The following is a 16,817-nucleotide window of genomic DNA, read 5'->3' as shown; positions in this document are numbered from 1 at the left end:
TGCTTTAGCAGTACTCTTTGAATGAGTGCAAGTTTACTTTTGGATTTATAAATATAACAGAGTACCCAAATTTTCCTCAGACTTATTGCATCTTTCTTTTTTCAACAGTGACTAGATGGCAACTATCAAACACCTGCTTCAACAAGAGGTATTCCTTCGAGACGATGAACGACTTGTTGGGGTAATCAGCGTCTCAAAACCATCCAAGAAGAAAAAGACCAGCTACCTGTGTGCCGTTTGTAAGTATCTTGTTATCACATCATTTAAAATAAACAGGAAGGTGTATAGGTGTTTAACATGTTGCATCTGCTTACCTTTGTTTGACACCCAATAGCTGATACATGTGTATTTTTGTGCTGGGGTGTCGTTAAACATTAATTCATTCACATATAAGTGTTATTCTAATATTTCTTCATTGAAGACATTAAGAATCAATTACATAATAAATTCATTATAATTGTTATATTTTCTTCTAGTACCTTCATAATTTGGAATTCTAGCAGTAGCAATTCCAGTCTCTACTGGTAGCACCAAGTTTCATCAGATTCCAGTTTCAGCCATGACATACAAAAAATGTACATGTGTACATGTTTAAAACAAAATGTTTGTTTATGCTGCTCATATTATATTACTGTGTGGGTACATGTAGTGAAGACGATCTGACAAGTATAACAAAATGTTTGTTTATGCTGCTCATATTATATTACTGTGTGGGTACATGTAGTGAAGACGATCTGACAAGTATAACAAAATGTTTGTTTATGCTGCTCATATTATATTACTGTGTGGGTACATGTAGTGAAGACGATCTGACAAGTATAACAAAATGTTTGTTTATGCTGCTCATATTATATTACTGTGTGGGTACATGTAGTGAAGGCGATCTGACAAGTATAACAAAATGTTTGTTTATGCTGCTCATATTATATTACTGTGTGGGTACATGTAGTGAAGACGATCTGACAAGTATAACAAAATGTTTGTTTATGCTGCTCATATTATATTACTGTGTGGGTACATGTAGTGAAGACGATCTGACAAGTATAACAAAATGTTTGTTTATGCTGCTCATATTATATTACTGTGTGGGTACATGTAGTGAAGACGATCTGACAAGTATATAAAAATCTATTTCTGTAGTTTTTTCGTTGATATGTTTTATTTCCATTAATCCATTAAATAGTACTGAATGCCTGTTACTGCTAGAGTAACTTAGGTATATAATTGTTTTGTATTTTTCAGTAAACACCACTGAGACTCCTATTAGAGTTTGTGTGTATGTAGTCAAAAAAGCTGACCGTGGGGATGCGTACAAGAAACAGTTGTCATGGTTACTGAAAGAACTGAGAGTGGTCGATGGAAAGAATTCAGATAAGGTATATTTTCTTTGATCATCCTTAGAAAACAAATTTATTTTTTATAACTCAACAATCAAAACATAAAAAGTCGGCCATTTTCACAAGAATCCAAGTGTATTCTCTTCAAAGCAATCTGCAGGAATCCTCTGAATCCAGACTTATTTTTAAGTGTTGGTACATACAAATGTTTGCGCTGCTTTAGATGGCACCAAAGGTGAGGCAATACAGGGTGTGCCCAAAATAAGTATGTCCGAAATAAGCAAGCCCAAATTAAGTACAAACATGCTCACCTTAAAATCATGAAATGTTAAGTCATAATTAGATTAAAATCACAAACGTATATGGCCGGTTCTACTGTGGATAAATAAAACACAGTTATTGATGTTAGTTTTTTAATTTCAGGAAATGCCAGAGTTCGATCTTCACTTTGAGAAGGTGTACAAATGGGTGGCGAGTTGCCCCAAGGACAGAGACAGTTTTATCTCATGTTTATGGCGGGTTAGTACAGCTAATTCATCGATCTAAAGACTAGAAATACAAACATAATTTTTACAACTGGCTTTTAGCAACATAATGTCCAGTTATTGTGAAAACCATTAACAAGCGTTATTTCTAGAACCTGTGTGTTGATTTAAATGATGGTAAATCACAATAGTGATCATTTTTGTCTTTTCAGCTGAGTCGGCGGTATCTGATTCAAAAGCCAGATTTTGTTAACATATCGGAGGATCTTCTTATCGGTAAGTAATATATTGAGGATATATGTCTTAAGACGAGAGCGATTGCCTGAGGTATTATGGATGCTAAAATCAGTTCACCATGAAAACTTGCTGGACCCATTGAATTATTTCTATAGACATTACCTGTCCTCAAACAAGTGCACCTCCCCCCCACGCAAGTGGTCTGGTCCGAACATCCCAACAGCCAATGGGATGGCCTAAATTCTTCTACTGTATACTGCTCTCTAGTTCCGGTCACATGACTGTAACTTCCTTCTTTTTCTCTTCGCGAAAGGGTCTGGACGTCTTTTGTTTGGCTCTGTTTTGGAGTCAACTTTTTTTATAAGACCTTTGGTTTTGTATTCGTGTTGGGTGAAATGTTTTTCACCTTATATTTCGTTAGCTTCGTATAGCTTCGTATGTTCTTCGCGTATTCGCTTGACTTTCAAGCGTTATTACATGAAATGTTGTTATATTGCCGGTTGTCGTGTCGGACGCCATTTGCAAAATGGCGTCTGTATTGACTGGCTTGGTGTTAGGTGGAATGTTTTTTTTTTTTCCACCTTATTCGTTACCTTTCGTATGTTTCGCGTGTTTCGCTTGACTTGCCAAGTGTTAATTACATGAAATGTTATTATATTGCCGGTTGTCGTGTCGGACGCCATTTGCAAAATGGCGTCTTTATTGACCGACTTTGTGTTTGTGTCATGGTTTCTTTTCTTTCTCTTTCACAGATTGAAAACTTATTATCATGTCAGATGTTAATGTTCAGCGTCAGGTACGAGCGTGCCTACGCTGTAAGAAGTTCACTGCAGGCGGCGACCCTCATGAATTATGTCCGGGTTGCCGTGTTCCTTGTAGCCTCTCTTCGAGATGCGACCTGTGTTTGGGCCTGTCTACTGTCGAGTTCGCGGCTTACTTGAAGGTGCTGTCGGCGAGAGCCAAGAAAGTGGAATCTTCGCCGTCAATTGCGGACTCCATAGCAGATGTATTACGTTCGATGCTACCTACTATGCTGAAAGAGACTATGGCGTCAATGGCGGCCTTACCACAACCGGCGGGTTTGGGACCAGGTCCGGTTCAAGTCCCCTCTTCGGGGGGTGCGGCTCCAGGATGCAAGACTTCAGATGACAGGCCTGCAGTTACTACGCAGCCCTCGGACAAGCCGACTCAATCAGTTAGGCGTTCCACGGCCTCCAAGGATCACCGATCTTCAAAGTCATCTTCGGCGCAGCGGAGCCGGGAACGGAGCCGGGCTCGTAGCCGTTCCCCACGACCTGCACGTCTCCCTACGGGTTCCGTGGATCGGCAGCGCAGACCTTCTATTGACGCTTCAGAGGGTTCTCGACGGGACCGTCCACGGTCCGGTTCACCAGTGAATTCTGTTTCGGCGGATCGATTAGCCTGTGCTCGAGTGCTTCGAGACTTTGGAGATGCAGCGCCTACAGCGGTTTCCGTCATTGATGAGACTGAATCTTCTGATCATATGAATATGAGGGATTGCTTGGCGGCAGTCTATGACATGTTGCCGTCCTTGCCACATCCACCAACGCCGTCCAAGAAGGGACCGACACCGATGATAGCGACTGATGTCCCTCCGGAAGATGTGGTGATCCGTTCCTTGGCTGCCGGTACACTCGTATCCGAGGTGGCGACGGATTTAGACCGCACTTTTAAAGACACAGCGTCTTTCGTCGCCTTCCCGACTTGGGGTCACCGTATGTATCCGGTATTTGACATGACCTTTACAGATGTAGCTCCGTCCTTGGATGAAGACGTTCACCGTCTTGGGAAGTCGTCAACCGTGGATTTGACAGACAAACAAGTACAAGCCATGGATACTGCCCAGAGACGTTGCTTGTTTGTATTATCTTACTTGGACGTTTTCCTTGCGGCGATGGCCACCCAGGCAAAAGATGCACGGTGCTACGCGCTATTTCAGCAATCAGCGCAGATGCTAGCTTTCCTGACGTCTTCGGTGACTTCGATGTCCTCGATGTTAATGCAATATCGTCGCCAGGCTTATTTAAAGAAATCCACTTTGGATTTTCAGCATAAGAAGGAGCTGTTAGCTCAACCGTGGTCAGCAACTAAGCTTTTTGCAGGCAAAATTTCTGAGGTGGTGAAGGCCAATGATAAGGACCAACAGTCGACAGCAACTGTCAAAGCGTTGCAACTTATTTCAACATTGGAATCTACAAAGCGGAAGTCTACATTCACACCACAACCACCATCTAAACGCTGGAGAGGTTCCTTTCGAGGTCAACCTTCTCGAAGGTTTCCGGTCAGACGACCATCCGGTCCGCCAGCTCGGACCCAGGGGAAGCCTGGTCGACGTTGACGCCAGCCAACAGATCGTGGACTGCTCAGATTGCTTCAACCTACGCCTGCCCCTGATTTTGAACCAGAACAACGATTCGGTTTTGACGCTTCCGGTGTGTACCACACCGGTCGAAAGATCCATGGTCGGAAGTCGACTTCGCCGTTATTGGCGAAACTGGCAGACACTTTGCCAAGATCCGTTTGTCACGTCGATCTTGAAGACAGGGTATCGTCTGCAATTGTCTGCCATCCCTCCATTGACCACTTCACCTCGAGAACCGCGGCATTCCGTTGCGCAAATCAAGGTTCTACAGGAGTCCGTCAACAAGCTGGTGGAGAAGGGAGCCGTTCGCAGCATTTCGGAAGTACACTTAACACCCGGATTTTACTCGGACATCTTTCTCGTACCAAAGAAAGATTCTCCAGAGCTGCGAATGATTCACAACTTGGCGGTCTTCAACGACCGCTATCTGTCTCCTCCTCCGACCTTCAAGATGTTAACGTTGCGAGATATCATAGCCGTGATCAGACCGGGGGATTGGCTTGCCTCGCTAGATCTCAAGGACGCCTACCTGCACGTTCCGATGCATGCCGATTTCCATCACTACCTACGGTTTGTGCTACAGGGTCGGCATTACGAATGGAAAGTCCTGCCCTTTGGGATATCCATAGCGCCATGGCTGTTCACCAGAATCACGACTCCGATGTCACGCTTCCTGCATCGCAGAGGTATATCCTTTTACCCATACCTCGACGATTGCCTGATGAGGTGTCACAGCAAGACAGGGCTGACTGCACATGTTGCCTTCATCATGGACTTTCTCAAGCAGCTGGGTTGGATTATCAACATCGAGAAATCTCGACTGGCTCCCACACAGTCTCTACAGTTCATAGGCGCTTGGCTTCGACCCGACCTGGGCCTCGTTCAAGTTCCCTTAGACCGTTGGGAGAAGATCCAGACCATGATTGTCATAGCCCTCACCGCTCCAATGACCTTCCGCGGTTGGCAGAGTCTCCTGGGTCTCCTCACTTCTGCCCAGGATTTGACACTCAGAGGTCGTCTCCAGTTGCGGCGCTTGCAGATGTTTCTCAACCCGTTTGTTCGTTTCAACAATCCGGACTTGATCATCTCACTTCCAGACGATCTACGCTCCAGCCTGCAGTGGTGGCAGCTCCGATCGAACGTCTTAGAAGGTGTCTCTATGCGGGCCTTCATAGCCACTCATCACCTATTCGTCGACGCGTCACTGGAAGGTTGGGGAGCCCATCTAAGCAACCAGACTACTTCAGGGCTGTGGTCTCCCGTCGAACTCGGACTCCACATCAACCTGTTAGAGTTGTTGGCAGTCTACTACGCTATCCTTCATTGGCGACAGATGTTGACGGAAGCCTCTCTCATGGTGGCCACAGACAGTACGACCGCGGCGGCTTACATCAATCGTCAGGGCGGAACTCACTCCAGCAGTCTGCTGCAGTTGACTTATCGTCTCTACAAGCTGGTCGACGAAATTCCGTTGCAACTTCGGGCTCGTCATATTCCAGGGGTTTGCAATGTACTAGCCGACACTTTGTCCCGGCCGTCGTCTCCACAGCCGACGGAGTGGATGCTCCATCCGGAAGCGTTTCGATGGGTGTGCAACAGACTTTGGACACCAAACATCGATCTTTTCGCCACACGATTCAACCATCAGCTGAGGGTTTACGTGTCTCCGGTGCCGGATCCCGAAGCTCTGGATCTCGACGCATTGGCCATCAGCTGGGAACAGATGGACGCGTACGCTTTTCCTCCACCAATCCTCCTTCCAAGGGTGCTTCAGAGGTTTCAGCTGTACCATTGTCGCCTGTTGCTCATTGCTCCGATGTGGCCATCCAGGATGTGGTATCCAGATCTAATACGTCTTGCCGATCCACATCCTTTACCGCTGCCAGACTGGGATCATCTGTTGCTGCATCCCACGTCAAGACTGTACCATCCACGTCCGCAGTTGTTCCAACTGCACGCGTGGACTTTATCTCCAAGAGTTTGAGGAAGAAAGGTTTTTCTTCACAGTCTACGGCGGCCATTTTGAAAGCGCACAGATCATCTACTACTGCGGCTTACAACGTCAGATGGCTTTGCTTTCACCGATGGTGTGTTAGAAAAAAGATCAAACCTCAGACGATACAGATACCTCGTCTTGCTGATTTTTTTGCTATATCTGCGGACCACTTTACGATTGAAGGGGTCTACCATCGCTGGGTACGTTTCGGTCATCGCTACTGTTCGTGATGTAACTACTGGAACGAAGTTATCGGGTATTCCTGAGATCCATAAAATGATCAAAGGTTTTCGCCTTGAAGATCAAGTACACCGGTTTCGGCCACCAAGATGGGACCTGAATTTGGTGTTACGAGCGTTATCGACTGCACCTTATGAGCCGATCGAGTCCTCTTCCCTGCAAGATTTGACACGGAAGACGGTGTTTTTACTCGGTTTCGCCACAGCTGCTCGTGTCTCAGAACTTCATGCTCTTGATGTCGATTTGGTACGTTTTCACCGAGATCGGCGTGCAGTCAACTTGGGGTTACTCATGAACTTTATTGCAAAGAATCAGTTACCAGACCAAGCGCCTCGCTCGTATGTTGTGCAGGCCCTCTCCTCTATCGTTGGTCCGGCGGACGTTGAGGACTTGGCGTTGTGCCCTGTTAGAGCCTTGCACCAGTACATCGAGAGGACCAGATCTTTTCGACAACATCGTAAAAGACTTTTCCTTTCCTGTAACCAGAGTCGGTTGAGGGATATTACCAAGAACACGGTGGCCACCTGGATCCGGTCTTCTATCCTGACCGCGTATCAGAAGGAGGGTTTACCTGCTCCGTCTGCTTCCAATCCGCATGAACTTCGTGCCTTGGCTGCCACGATGTCCCTGCATTGCAACACATCCATTCAGCACATCATCACTGGCTGTTTCTGGGCGACGGACTCCATCTTCGCCAACTATTATCTGAGGGATATCTCCACAGAAGACGTTGAGGGGTTCATCATCTGGGTCCGGTTGTTGCTGCACAGACTCTGTTGAATACAAGCCATCCTCGTCGCCGTTGATGTCTGTCTGATTCTGGGCTGCATACCGAGATGTCCACCGAATCGACAGGTGAGGATTGCTTAGACTTTTGTTCTTTTGCACAGTTCACGCACTGGTGCCGGAACTTTTGTCTCGATAACCTTAACCCTTCACTGCATGTGGTTATTGGTTGTCGTTATTGAACTAACAGATCTTTGGTGTACTAGACAGAAAACATTCGGGGGTCTTGTTTTGTTCAATGTTCTGACGGATGCACCTCATTAGGTTGTCGCTTGTTATTGAAAAACTATAACACTTCAATACGTGAGGGTTACCTAACACCTGCATCCCTGGTGGCTACGTCTTCCCACCCTGTCAGAACCAGCATAAGATGTGGCTTCCGCCTCCTGGTTCATGTGTTCTAGGAGCCGTACCGCCACTGCTGACGGATGCCACCATTCTGGTTGTTGTTACTAACATCACCTGCATTGGTCTGTGACGGGCATCCCTAGGAGGAGGGTTTACCAAGTTGGCCTTATTCTTCCACTAGTCAGCCTCTTTCCGGTTGGGGAGTTATCACAAGCATCTACGGATCTCGGCACCCACCACCATCTGTTGAATGCTGCACTTGTTTGAGGACAGGTAATGTCTATAGAAATGGAGAAAACTTGAGTGTTTTCTCTTTTATAGATACATTACCTGTCCTCAAGATTCATCCCGCCCGGGCCTCCCCGCTTCCTGTTCTCCGTGCGATGCGCTCATGGAAAAAGAAGGAAGTTACAGTCATGTGACCGGAACTAGAGAGCAGTATACAGTAGAAGAATTTAGGCCATCCCATTGGCTGTTGGGATGTTCGGACCAGACCACTTGCGTGGGGGGGAGGTGCACTTGTTTGAGGACAGGTAATGTATCTATAAAAGAGAAAACACTCAAGTTTTCTCCATTCCTTACATCAGCTAGTTCTCCGTGACTCTGTGAGTAATTCTTGATCGCAACTTATTTTACAGCATCTTAAAGCAGATACATTTGGCTCAAATTTTCCAACTTAATATGTTCTCTTCAATATTGTTCACAATGGTACATTTACAATCTTAGGCAACATTGGAAAATTGAAGTTGGCTCTTATAACATATTCTTTGCTGGTAAATGAAGGCTGTCATCTGACATTCTGTACACTTTTCATCCCTTAGTCATTTGTACTTCTCCATATCTGGTATATCAAAGGCCTTGGTGTGTACTGGCCTCCCTAATCTGACATTCTGTACACTTTTCATCCCTTAGTCATTTGTATTTCTCCATATTTGGTATATCAAAGGCCTTGGTGTGTACTGGCCTCCCTAGCTGCTAATGAAAAAATGTAGCGGGTATCAATTGATATAGGATCATCGAAGATTGCGTGCAAGTACAACTTGGGATAGCGGTGTGTCGTGTGTCACTACACCTGCACAAAATGTTTGTAAATCACCTCCATGTATCGCTGTATGGTGATCTGAGTGTAAATAAAGTTCTGTTCTGCACCATAACTAGGTCACCATGACATACTTTTCACGCATTAATACACAATAAAAGAAATCCTTGTCTGGGGCATATCAATTCATATGAGATGGTAATGTGTTGCGTAATATAACTAGGTCACTGTGACCTACTTTTGATGTGTGTATCATGTACCTCACAGGTAGTCTTGTTGTAAATTTGGTCCACCTTGTTTCCTTTTTCACTATTTACCATACACTGGCACCCTGTGGGTTCATTTTGCCACCATTTTCAAGCATCAAAATAAGCCTAGTGCCTGGTAACCCATATACTGGTTACCGTAAGTTACAGTCTGGTTACCTACAGGTTACGACACATCAAGTTTACATTTGCCATTATTATTACTTCATAAACACATTGATACTTCGTTATTCATTCATATCACTGTTCTACTTGTACTGATGTGTGTGTATGTGTGTGTTTAACATATATTTAAACAGAACACAATTGATACAAATTTAGGTGGTTGTGTTTTTGTAAAAAAAATAGAGTATTGTTCTCGACTCTCTTGATTGTTCTTGACTTGTTGCGATGCCTGATTGTGTTTTGTTTCCAGACATCACCCAGCCTCAGGACCCGAGTGAGGTGTCCAAGTCTGTTGATGACTTGTCAATCGAGGAAGACTATCAAGCGCTGACTAGTAAAGAGGAGACGGACCTGGAACTGTTGATGTCAGAATGTGCCGTGGCCATCAGTAACGCTGAGGCATTCGCCGAACAGTTGGGCAAGCAATTGTCTGTCCTTGATGGAGTGAGTTTGTAAAATTATAGTCCTTGACAGAGTGAGTTTATTAAATTATAGTCCAGTATGTGCAGTTGTCTGTCCTTGACAGAGTGAGTTTGTCAAATTACAGTCAGATATGTGCAGTTGTCTGCCCTTAACGGAGTGAGTTTATCAAATTACAGTCAGATATGTGCAGTTGTCTGTCCTTGACAGAGTGAGTTTGTCAAATTACAGTCAGAAATGTTCAGTTGTCTGTCCTTGACAGATTGAGTTTGTAAAATTAGTCAGATATGTGCAGTTGTCTGTCCTTGACAGAGTGGGTTTATTAAATTATAGTCTGATATGTGCAGTTGTCTGTCCTTGACAGAGTGAGTTTGTCAAATTACAGTCAGATATGTGCAGTTGTCTGTCCTTGACGGAGTGAGTTTGTCAAATTACAGTCAGATATGTGCAGTTGTCTGTCCTTGATGGAGTGAGTTTGTCAAATTACAGTCAGATATGTGCAGTTGTCTGTCCTTGACGGAGTGAGTTTGTCAAATTACAGTCAGATATGTGCAGTTGTCTGTCCTTGACAGAGTGACTTTATTAAATTATAGTTAGATATGTCTAGTCGGATATGTGCCAGTTCTTATTGTTTGAAAATAAATTCAACGCAATTGATTTGCATTCCATGGGATACATTTGGAGTAAAGCTTGCACCTATTGACAAAAACCGGCCTCGGTGGCGTCATGGTTAGGCCATCGACCAACATGCTTGGTAGGTACTGGATTCGCATCCCAGTCGAGGCATGGGATTTTTAATCCAGATACCGATTCCAAACCCTGAGTGAGTGCTCCGCAAGGATCAATGGGTAGGTGTAAACCACTTGCACCGACCAGTGATCCATAACTGGTTCAACAAAGACCATGGTTTGTGCTATCCTGCCTGTGGGAAGCGCAAATAAAAGATCCCTTGCTGCCAATCGGAAAGAGTAGCCCATAAAGTAGCGACAGCGGGTTTCCTCTCAAAATCTGTGTGGTCCTTAACCATATGTCTGACACCATATAACCGTAAATAAAATGTGTTGAGTGTGTCGTTAAATAAAACATTTCTTTCTTTCTTTCTATTGACAAAAAGAAGTTTTAATAGCACACACTGAACAGTCACTAAATCTATACAATGATATTCAAACTCTGGGGCTGTCTGGGGTTAAAACAGCTTCTTTTCAAACAACCAGTGGGAGATGCTCTGTTGCCATATTTTAGATGGACAAATAAAACAGACTTCTGAGATGCACTTAAAGAGCTTATGGGTCTCACAAGCGCAACCGTACATCTCATATGTGAAGGATTGATGTGCAGGTGGACAACTTCTTTAATCAGTGAACTGTTGTATTAGGACACCTTATGGTTGTTCCTAAGTATTTCCTTGGACTGTTGTATTAGGACACATTATGGTTCTTCCTGAGTATTTCCTTTAAAGACATTGGTACACACTGTGAAATAAAAAATTTAGTAGGCAGCCATTATTTTGGGTGCTGATATAGATGGCTGATTGACCTACATTTGACAAATCTTAATTAACATGTTAAATATGTCAACAGTAAATGATTTTAGGTGTGTATTTTATCTTTTGTCTTGTAGATTATCCACCAATAGCAAAGTTTTCCCATTGTTTGTATCATCCTATCAAAGTGTGTATATCAAGCAAATGCATATACCCAGTAAGAATGATCACATGTTGCTCGACTTCCCATCCTTTATCATTGTTTATTAATTGCAAAAACCAACGCCATATAACCGTAAATAAAATGTGTTGAGTGCATTGTTAAATAAAACATTTCCTAATTGCAAAATACAAATGCAATTACAGGTTTAAGAAGCTTGTGTATACATACCATGTATAACGGTTTCCTTGTTATTGCAGGCCAACATTCACTCTATAATGGGTTCGGAGGACCAGGTGTTGAACTTGATGCGACTCTTGGACGATGGTATTAATGAAGCGGAGAGGATTGAGAGGAAGCTGGACTCGTACGACAACATTTTAGTTGTAGGTATTATTAGGCTAAAGGAAAGCATGGCTCCACGTGGCTTTAATCAGCAGCAACTAGATTAGTAAATTTACGAAAAAGACCTTGGCTCATGTCTGTGTGCCAGCATCCCATTCCAGGTCTAGAATGTTAAAGGATGAGCTCTATGCCATCTTGAGGGAAAGTGCATATAAAAGACCACTTGCTGTGAGTAAGTAAGAGTGGGCTACATCTATTTGATGGTAGTAGATTAAAAGACCACTTTCTGCCAATCAGTAGATGTGGGCTATATGGTAGTAGCAGATTAAAAGACCACTTTCTGGCAGTCTGTAAGTGTTGGCTATATGGTAGTAACAAATTAAAAGACCACTTGGTGCCAATTATTAAGAGTTGGTTATGTGCTGTTAACAGATTAAAGACCACTTTCTGCTTGTCAATAAGAGTAATCTATGTGATAGAGATTTCTGTTCTCATTCTGTAGACGAGGTATGTATTTTCCTTCTCGTGCTGACTGTGCATTGATATTGATGTCAGTGTTGTGTTGCAGAACGTCAAGGAGCAGATGGAGGTGATGAAGGAAAAGGACCGACTGATGAGGATCCGGAACACAAACCACCAATGTCTGCTGGAGGAACTCAACAGCTTGGTGGTAAGTAACTCGACAGCTTGGTGGTAAGTAACTCGACAGCTTGGTGGTAAGTAACTCGACAGCTTGGTGGTAAGTAACTCGACAGTCTGGTGGTAAGTAACTAAACAGCTTGGTGGTAAGTAACTCAACAGCTTGGTGATAAGTAACTCAACAGCTTGGTGGTAAGTAACTCAACAGTCTGGTGGTAAGTAACTCAACAGCTTGGTGGTAAGTAACTCAACAGCTTGGTGGTAAGTAACGTCATGGCTCGCCAATAAGTTCCAGAAGAACAGGATGAGATTCATTTTAATGGTAGAGATTGACCCGTTTGGTTTTTATGCCATCCAAACCAGGCCCAAAACATTTGGTATATCAAAGACTAGCAAGTTCCATTAAATAATAAGAATGAATTTTGAATGAGTACAGTTTTTGGATGTTTATGATTATATGACATTATTTAGGCCAAATCAGATGGCTGTGTTTTACAGAAATGTTCTGATTAATCTGTCAGTGGTAATCGGTGAAGTGCAACGGATGTCAGTATGTTGTAAACTTGCCCTAGACACGGTCACTGGTAAAGTGAGAATTTATGTCCAGGATGAACATACCTGAACATTAATTGGATATAGACATTGCAAAGTTTTTCCCAATGCCCATGAATGCATATGTACTAGTGTCGTTATTTTAAAATTTGTTTTACATAAACTTAATTAAAAATTTTTTAACACTACCTGAAAACTCTTACTGACATTGTTCCGAATAACCCACTACTTTTAAAGACCCTACAAAGTTTTACATATTTTTAGTTCACTGTACTTTTTATCCATATTTCAGTCCCAGCTTGACTTGGATATGAAACACATCAGTGCACTTTGTGATGGAGACTTGGCAAGCCCGGGGGCAATCTACGAATGTACAGCCGCAGCCCAGGCATTACACAAGTGTATGAATGCAAAAATTCATGCAGGTGATGCACAGTTCCTGGAGTTTGTTCTCACTTTTAGTGTCTTGCCTTCACCAAGTAAAAAAGCGAGATTAGTATTAGTTTTCCGATGGTGGCGGGGACAGTGGCAACTTTTGTGTTAAAGTTTAACGTAAAGTGGTGTTCAGTTTCTCACACACTATAAATCCTTGGTCGCTAAAACTTGGTTTATAGTTGCACCTATGGATGTTCCTCACAGGGCTCAGAATTGTTTTATGGTAGATGAGACATTTAATTCCATGTGATTCTTGTTGTAGTATAATTATAATTAGAGGATAATTCTACACCCGTTTGTAAATGTTTTGACCTACTAATTTACTTTGTATTTTGCTAATTTTACTCACCCAGTAGGTTTTTTTTTATCAATGTTTATCAATGTTGTTATACCATATTGTTTTGTCAGTCATGGCTCTTGAAGTGATTTTAAAAAAAAAAGCTCATTTAAAGTAATACAGTTAGCAGTTTATAGATTAGGTTATTATCCACGTGGGTCAACATAGCCATGTTAATAAAAACCATACAAAGCACACATGTAATAACCAGTGTAATGAAAAGATTTTATGGAGCGATGTCATCACATGATTTTGCTTCCCCAGTCCTAGATTAGACTGTGCATGTGAAATATGACACCATTTTGAGATGGTCCTTGTTATTCATAAAAATAACTACTATTAAGGATAATAAAGAAATTATTAGACTCACTTGTGAGTCATATTGATTTTATAAAATTCTTATCAGGATTCATGTACATGTACATGTATTACCGTCGCTCTCGCTCAGGCCAATACAAAAATCCTGACACTTGTTTCATAAAATCAGTATGACATGCAAGCTTGTGTAATAATGTCTATATACTTTCAATTGTCAGCTAAATGTATTGTTTAAAATTATATTTGCTGAATTAATTTCATTATTCAGTTGTCAAGAAACAAATAAAAAAATGAATTAAGAACAATTTTTTTGAAGATCCTTAATTTTATTGTACAGTGAAACCTTTCAAGACCAGACCATCTGTAAACCGGAATTCCCTCCAAACCGGACGTTTTACAGTCCCTTTTTAAAAACCAGGATAGAACTTAACCTCTTTAAACCGGATCCCTCTTAAAACTTGTCTTGGTCCCAAGGGTGTCCGGTTTAGAGGGTTTTTTTGTTTTGGCTAATTAAAACTTAAATTTGGTTCCAAATTTGATGACAAAATTCACCAGAAGAAGCAAAAAGAGTGAATCTATTAATTCTACTGACTAGAATGATATATTTAGGCATGTTTACAATTTTGTTTTCTTTGCTGGACAGGCCTGCTGAGAATGGGGGCTGTTGAAGAGCAGCACAAAAGATTCAACAAGTTGGCAGCAAATTTCTCCAAACGACTGGCCCACCATCTAAATAACCTGTTTATTCATCAGGTATGTGACATTAGACTGTTATTAAACCCTAAACGACTGGCCCACCATCTAAATAACCTGTTTATTCATCAGGTATGTGACATTAGACTGTTATTAAACCTAAACGACTGGCACACCATCTAAATAACCTGTTTATTCATCAGGTATGCGACATTAGACTGTTATTAAACCCTAAACGACTGGCCCACCATCTAAATAACCTGTTTATTCATCAGGTATGTGACATTAGACTGTTATTAATCCCTAAACGACTGGCCCACCATCTAAATAACCTGTTTATTTATCAGGTATGTGACATTAGACTGTTATTAAACCCTAAACGACTGGCCCACCATCTAAATAACTTGTTTATTCATCAGGTATGTGACATTAGACTGTTATTAAACCCTAAACGACTGGCACACCATCTAAATAACCTGTTTATTCATCAGGTATGTGACATTAGACTGTTATTAATCCCTAAACGACTGGCCCACCATCTAAATAACCTGTTTATTCATCAGGTATGTGACATTAGACTGTTATTAAACCTAAACGACTGGCTCTAAACGACTGGCATTAGACTGTTATTAAACCCTAAACGACTGGCCCACCATCTAAATAACCTGTTTATTCATCAGGTATGCGACATTAGACTGTTATTAATCCCTAAACGACTGGCCCACCATCTAAATAACCTGTTTATTTATCATCAGGTATGTGACATTAGACATGTATGTGACATTAGACTGATATTAAACCCTAAACGACTGGCACACCATCTAAATAACCTGTTTATTCATCAGGTATGTGACATTAGACTGATATTAATCCCTAAATGACTGGCCCACCATCTAAATAACCTGTTTATTCATCAGGTATGTGACATTAGACTGTTATTAATCCCTAAACGACTGGCCCACCATCTAAATAACCTGTTTATTTATCAGGTATGTGACATTAGACTGTTATTAAACCCTAAACGACTGGCCCACCATCTAAATAACTTGTTTATTCATCAGGTATGTGACATTAGACTGTTATTAAACCCTAAACGACTGGCACACCATCTAAATAACCTGTTTATTCATCAGGTATGTGACATTAGACTGTTATTAAAGCCTAAACGACTGGCCCACCATCTAAATAACTTGTTTATTCATCAGGTATGTGACATTAGACTGTTATTAAACACTAAACGACTGGCCCACCATCTAAATAACCTGTTTATTCATCAGGTATGTAATATTTGCATGTTATTAAACAGGACCACCATCTGAATAGCCTATTTATAGTATATGACATTAGCCCATTATTTTATTTTAAGCATGACATGTAGTTTTGCTTTTATTAAGCATGAAGTATGTGGAAACAAAGATAATAGTAGGTCATGATGGTAACTGAAATTTCTGCTAGTATGGAATGCTAAAATATTAGTGAATTGTTTTTATTAAAATGTTTAGTTAAACCTATCTATGTAATTTTTATTAGCACAGCTCTTTACAATATTTTATTATAAATAAAGATATTAATATCAGTCATTCATTTATTCTTTCATAATGATAAATTAGTTAATTTTTCAAACTTGACACTCAGCCAATATATATCTCATGCTGAGGTGTCATTAATCAGTGAGTCAATCAGTGAGTCAGTGAGTCAATCAGTAATCAGTGAGTGGAATTTGTTTTATTTTGCCAGGGTAATGAGATTGAGGAAACGTGGAATCACATGTCGAGTGAGCTGAGTATGCCGAATCACGACGTAATGCACAGGGAACTCGTCGTGTATGCTGATCTCATGCACTGGCTAAAGGACACTGATAGCAGCATATTTAACAGTCTGTGTGCAGTAAGTAGCCAGTGTTATTAACACAGTGTGTGTATTTAACAGTCTGTGTGCAGTAAGTAGCCAGTGTTATTAACACTGGTTGTATATTTAACAGTGTGTGCAGTAAGTAGCCAGTGTTATTAACACTGGTTGTATATTTAACAGTGTGTGCAGTAAGTAGCCAGTGTTATTAACACAGCGTGTGTATTTAACAGTCTGTGTGCAGTAAGTAGCCAGTGTTATTAACACGGGTTGTATATTTAACAGTCTGTGTGCAGTAAGTAGTC

The 16,817-nt window shown here is 41.7% G+C and overlaps 1 protein-coding gene across 5 annotated transcripts in view; it reads left to right on the top strand.

Annotated features, from left to right (window-relative positions):
* The window catches only part of LOC121376176 (exocyst complex component 1-like), an 87,331-nt gene that overhangs the window by 33,615 nt on the left and 36,899 nt on the right, over positions 1–16,817 (top strand). For all 5 annotated transcript variants that reach the window (XM_041503991.1, XM_041503988.1, XM_041503989.1 and 2 more), the window contains 10 exons: positions 109–239; positions 1,243–1,376; positions 1,761–1,856; positions 2,035–2,098; positions 9,533–9,726; positions 11,606–11,731; positions 12,259–12,360; positions 13,174–13,306; positions 14,615–14,724; positions 16,402–16,551. In XM_041503991.1, coding sequence (XP_041359925.1) covers positions 116–239; positions 1,243–1,376; positions 1,761–1,856; positions 2,035–2,098; positions 9,533–9,726; positions 11,606–11,731; positions 12,259–12,360; positions 13,174–13,306; positions 14,615–14,724; positions 16,402–16,551 — 1,233 coding nt within the window. In that variant the 5' untranslated portion in view covers positions 109–115. The remainder of the gene's footprint in view (positions 1–108; positions 240–1,242; positions 1,377–1,760; positions 1,857–2,034; positions 2,099–9,532; positions 9,727–11,605; positions 11,732–12,258; positions 12,361–13,173; positions 13,307–14,614; positions 14,725–16,401; positions 16,552–16,817) is intronic.

This window comes from Gigantopelta aegis, chromosome 6 (assembly GCF_016097555.1).
Source record: "Gigantopelta aegis isolate Gae_Host chromosome 6, Gae_host_genome, whole genome shotgun sequence".
Classification (NCBI taxonomy): domain Eukaryota; kingdom Metazoa; phylum Mollusca; class Gastropoda; order Neomphalida; family Peltospiridae; genus Gigantopelta; species Gigantopelta aegis.
Note: the sequence above shows the minus strand (reverse complement) of the source record. Positions and strands in the feature narration are given on the sequence as shown.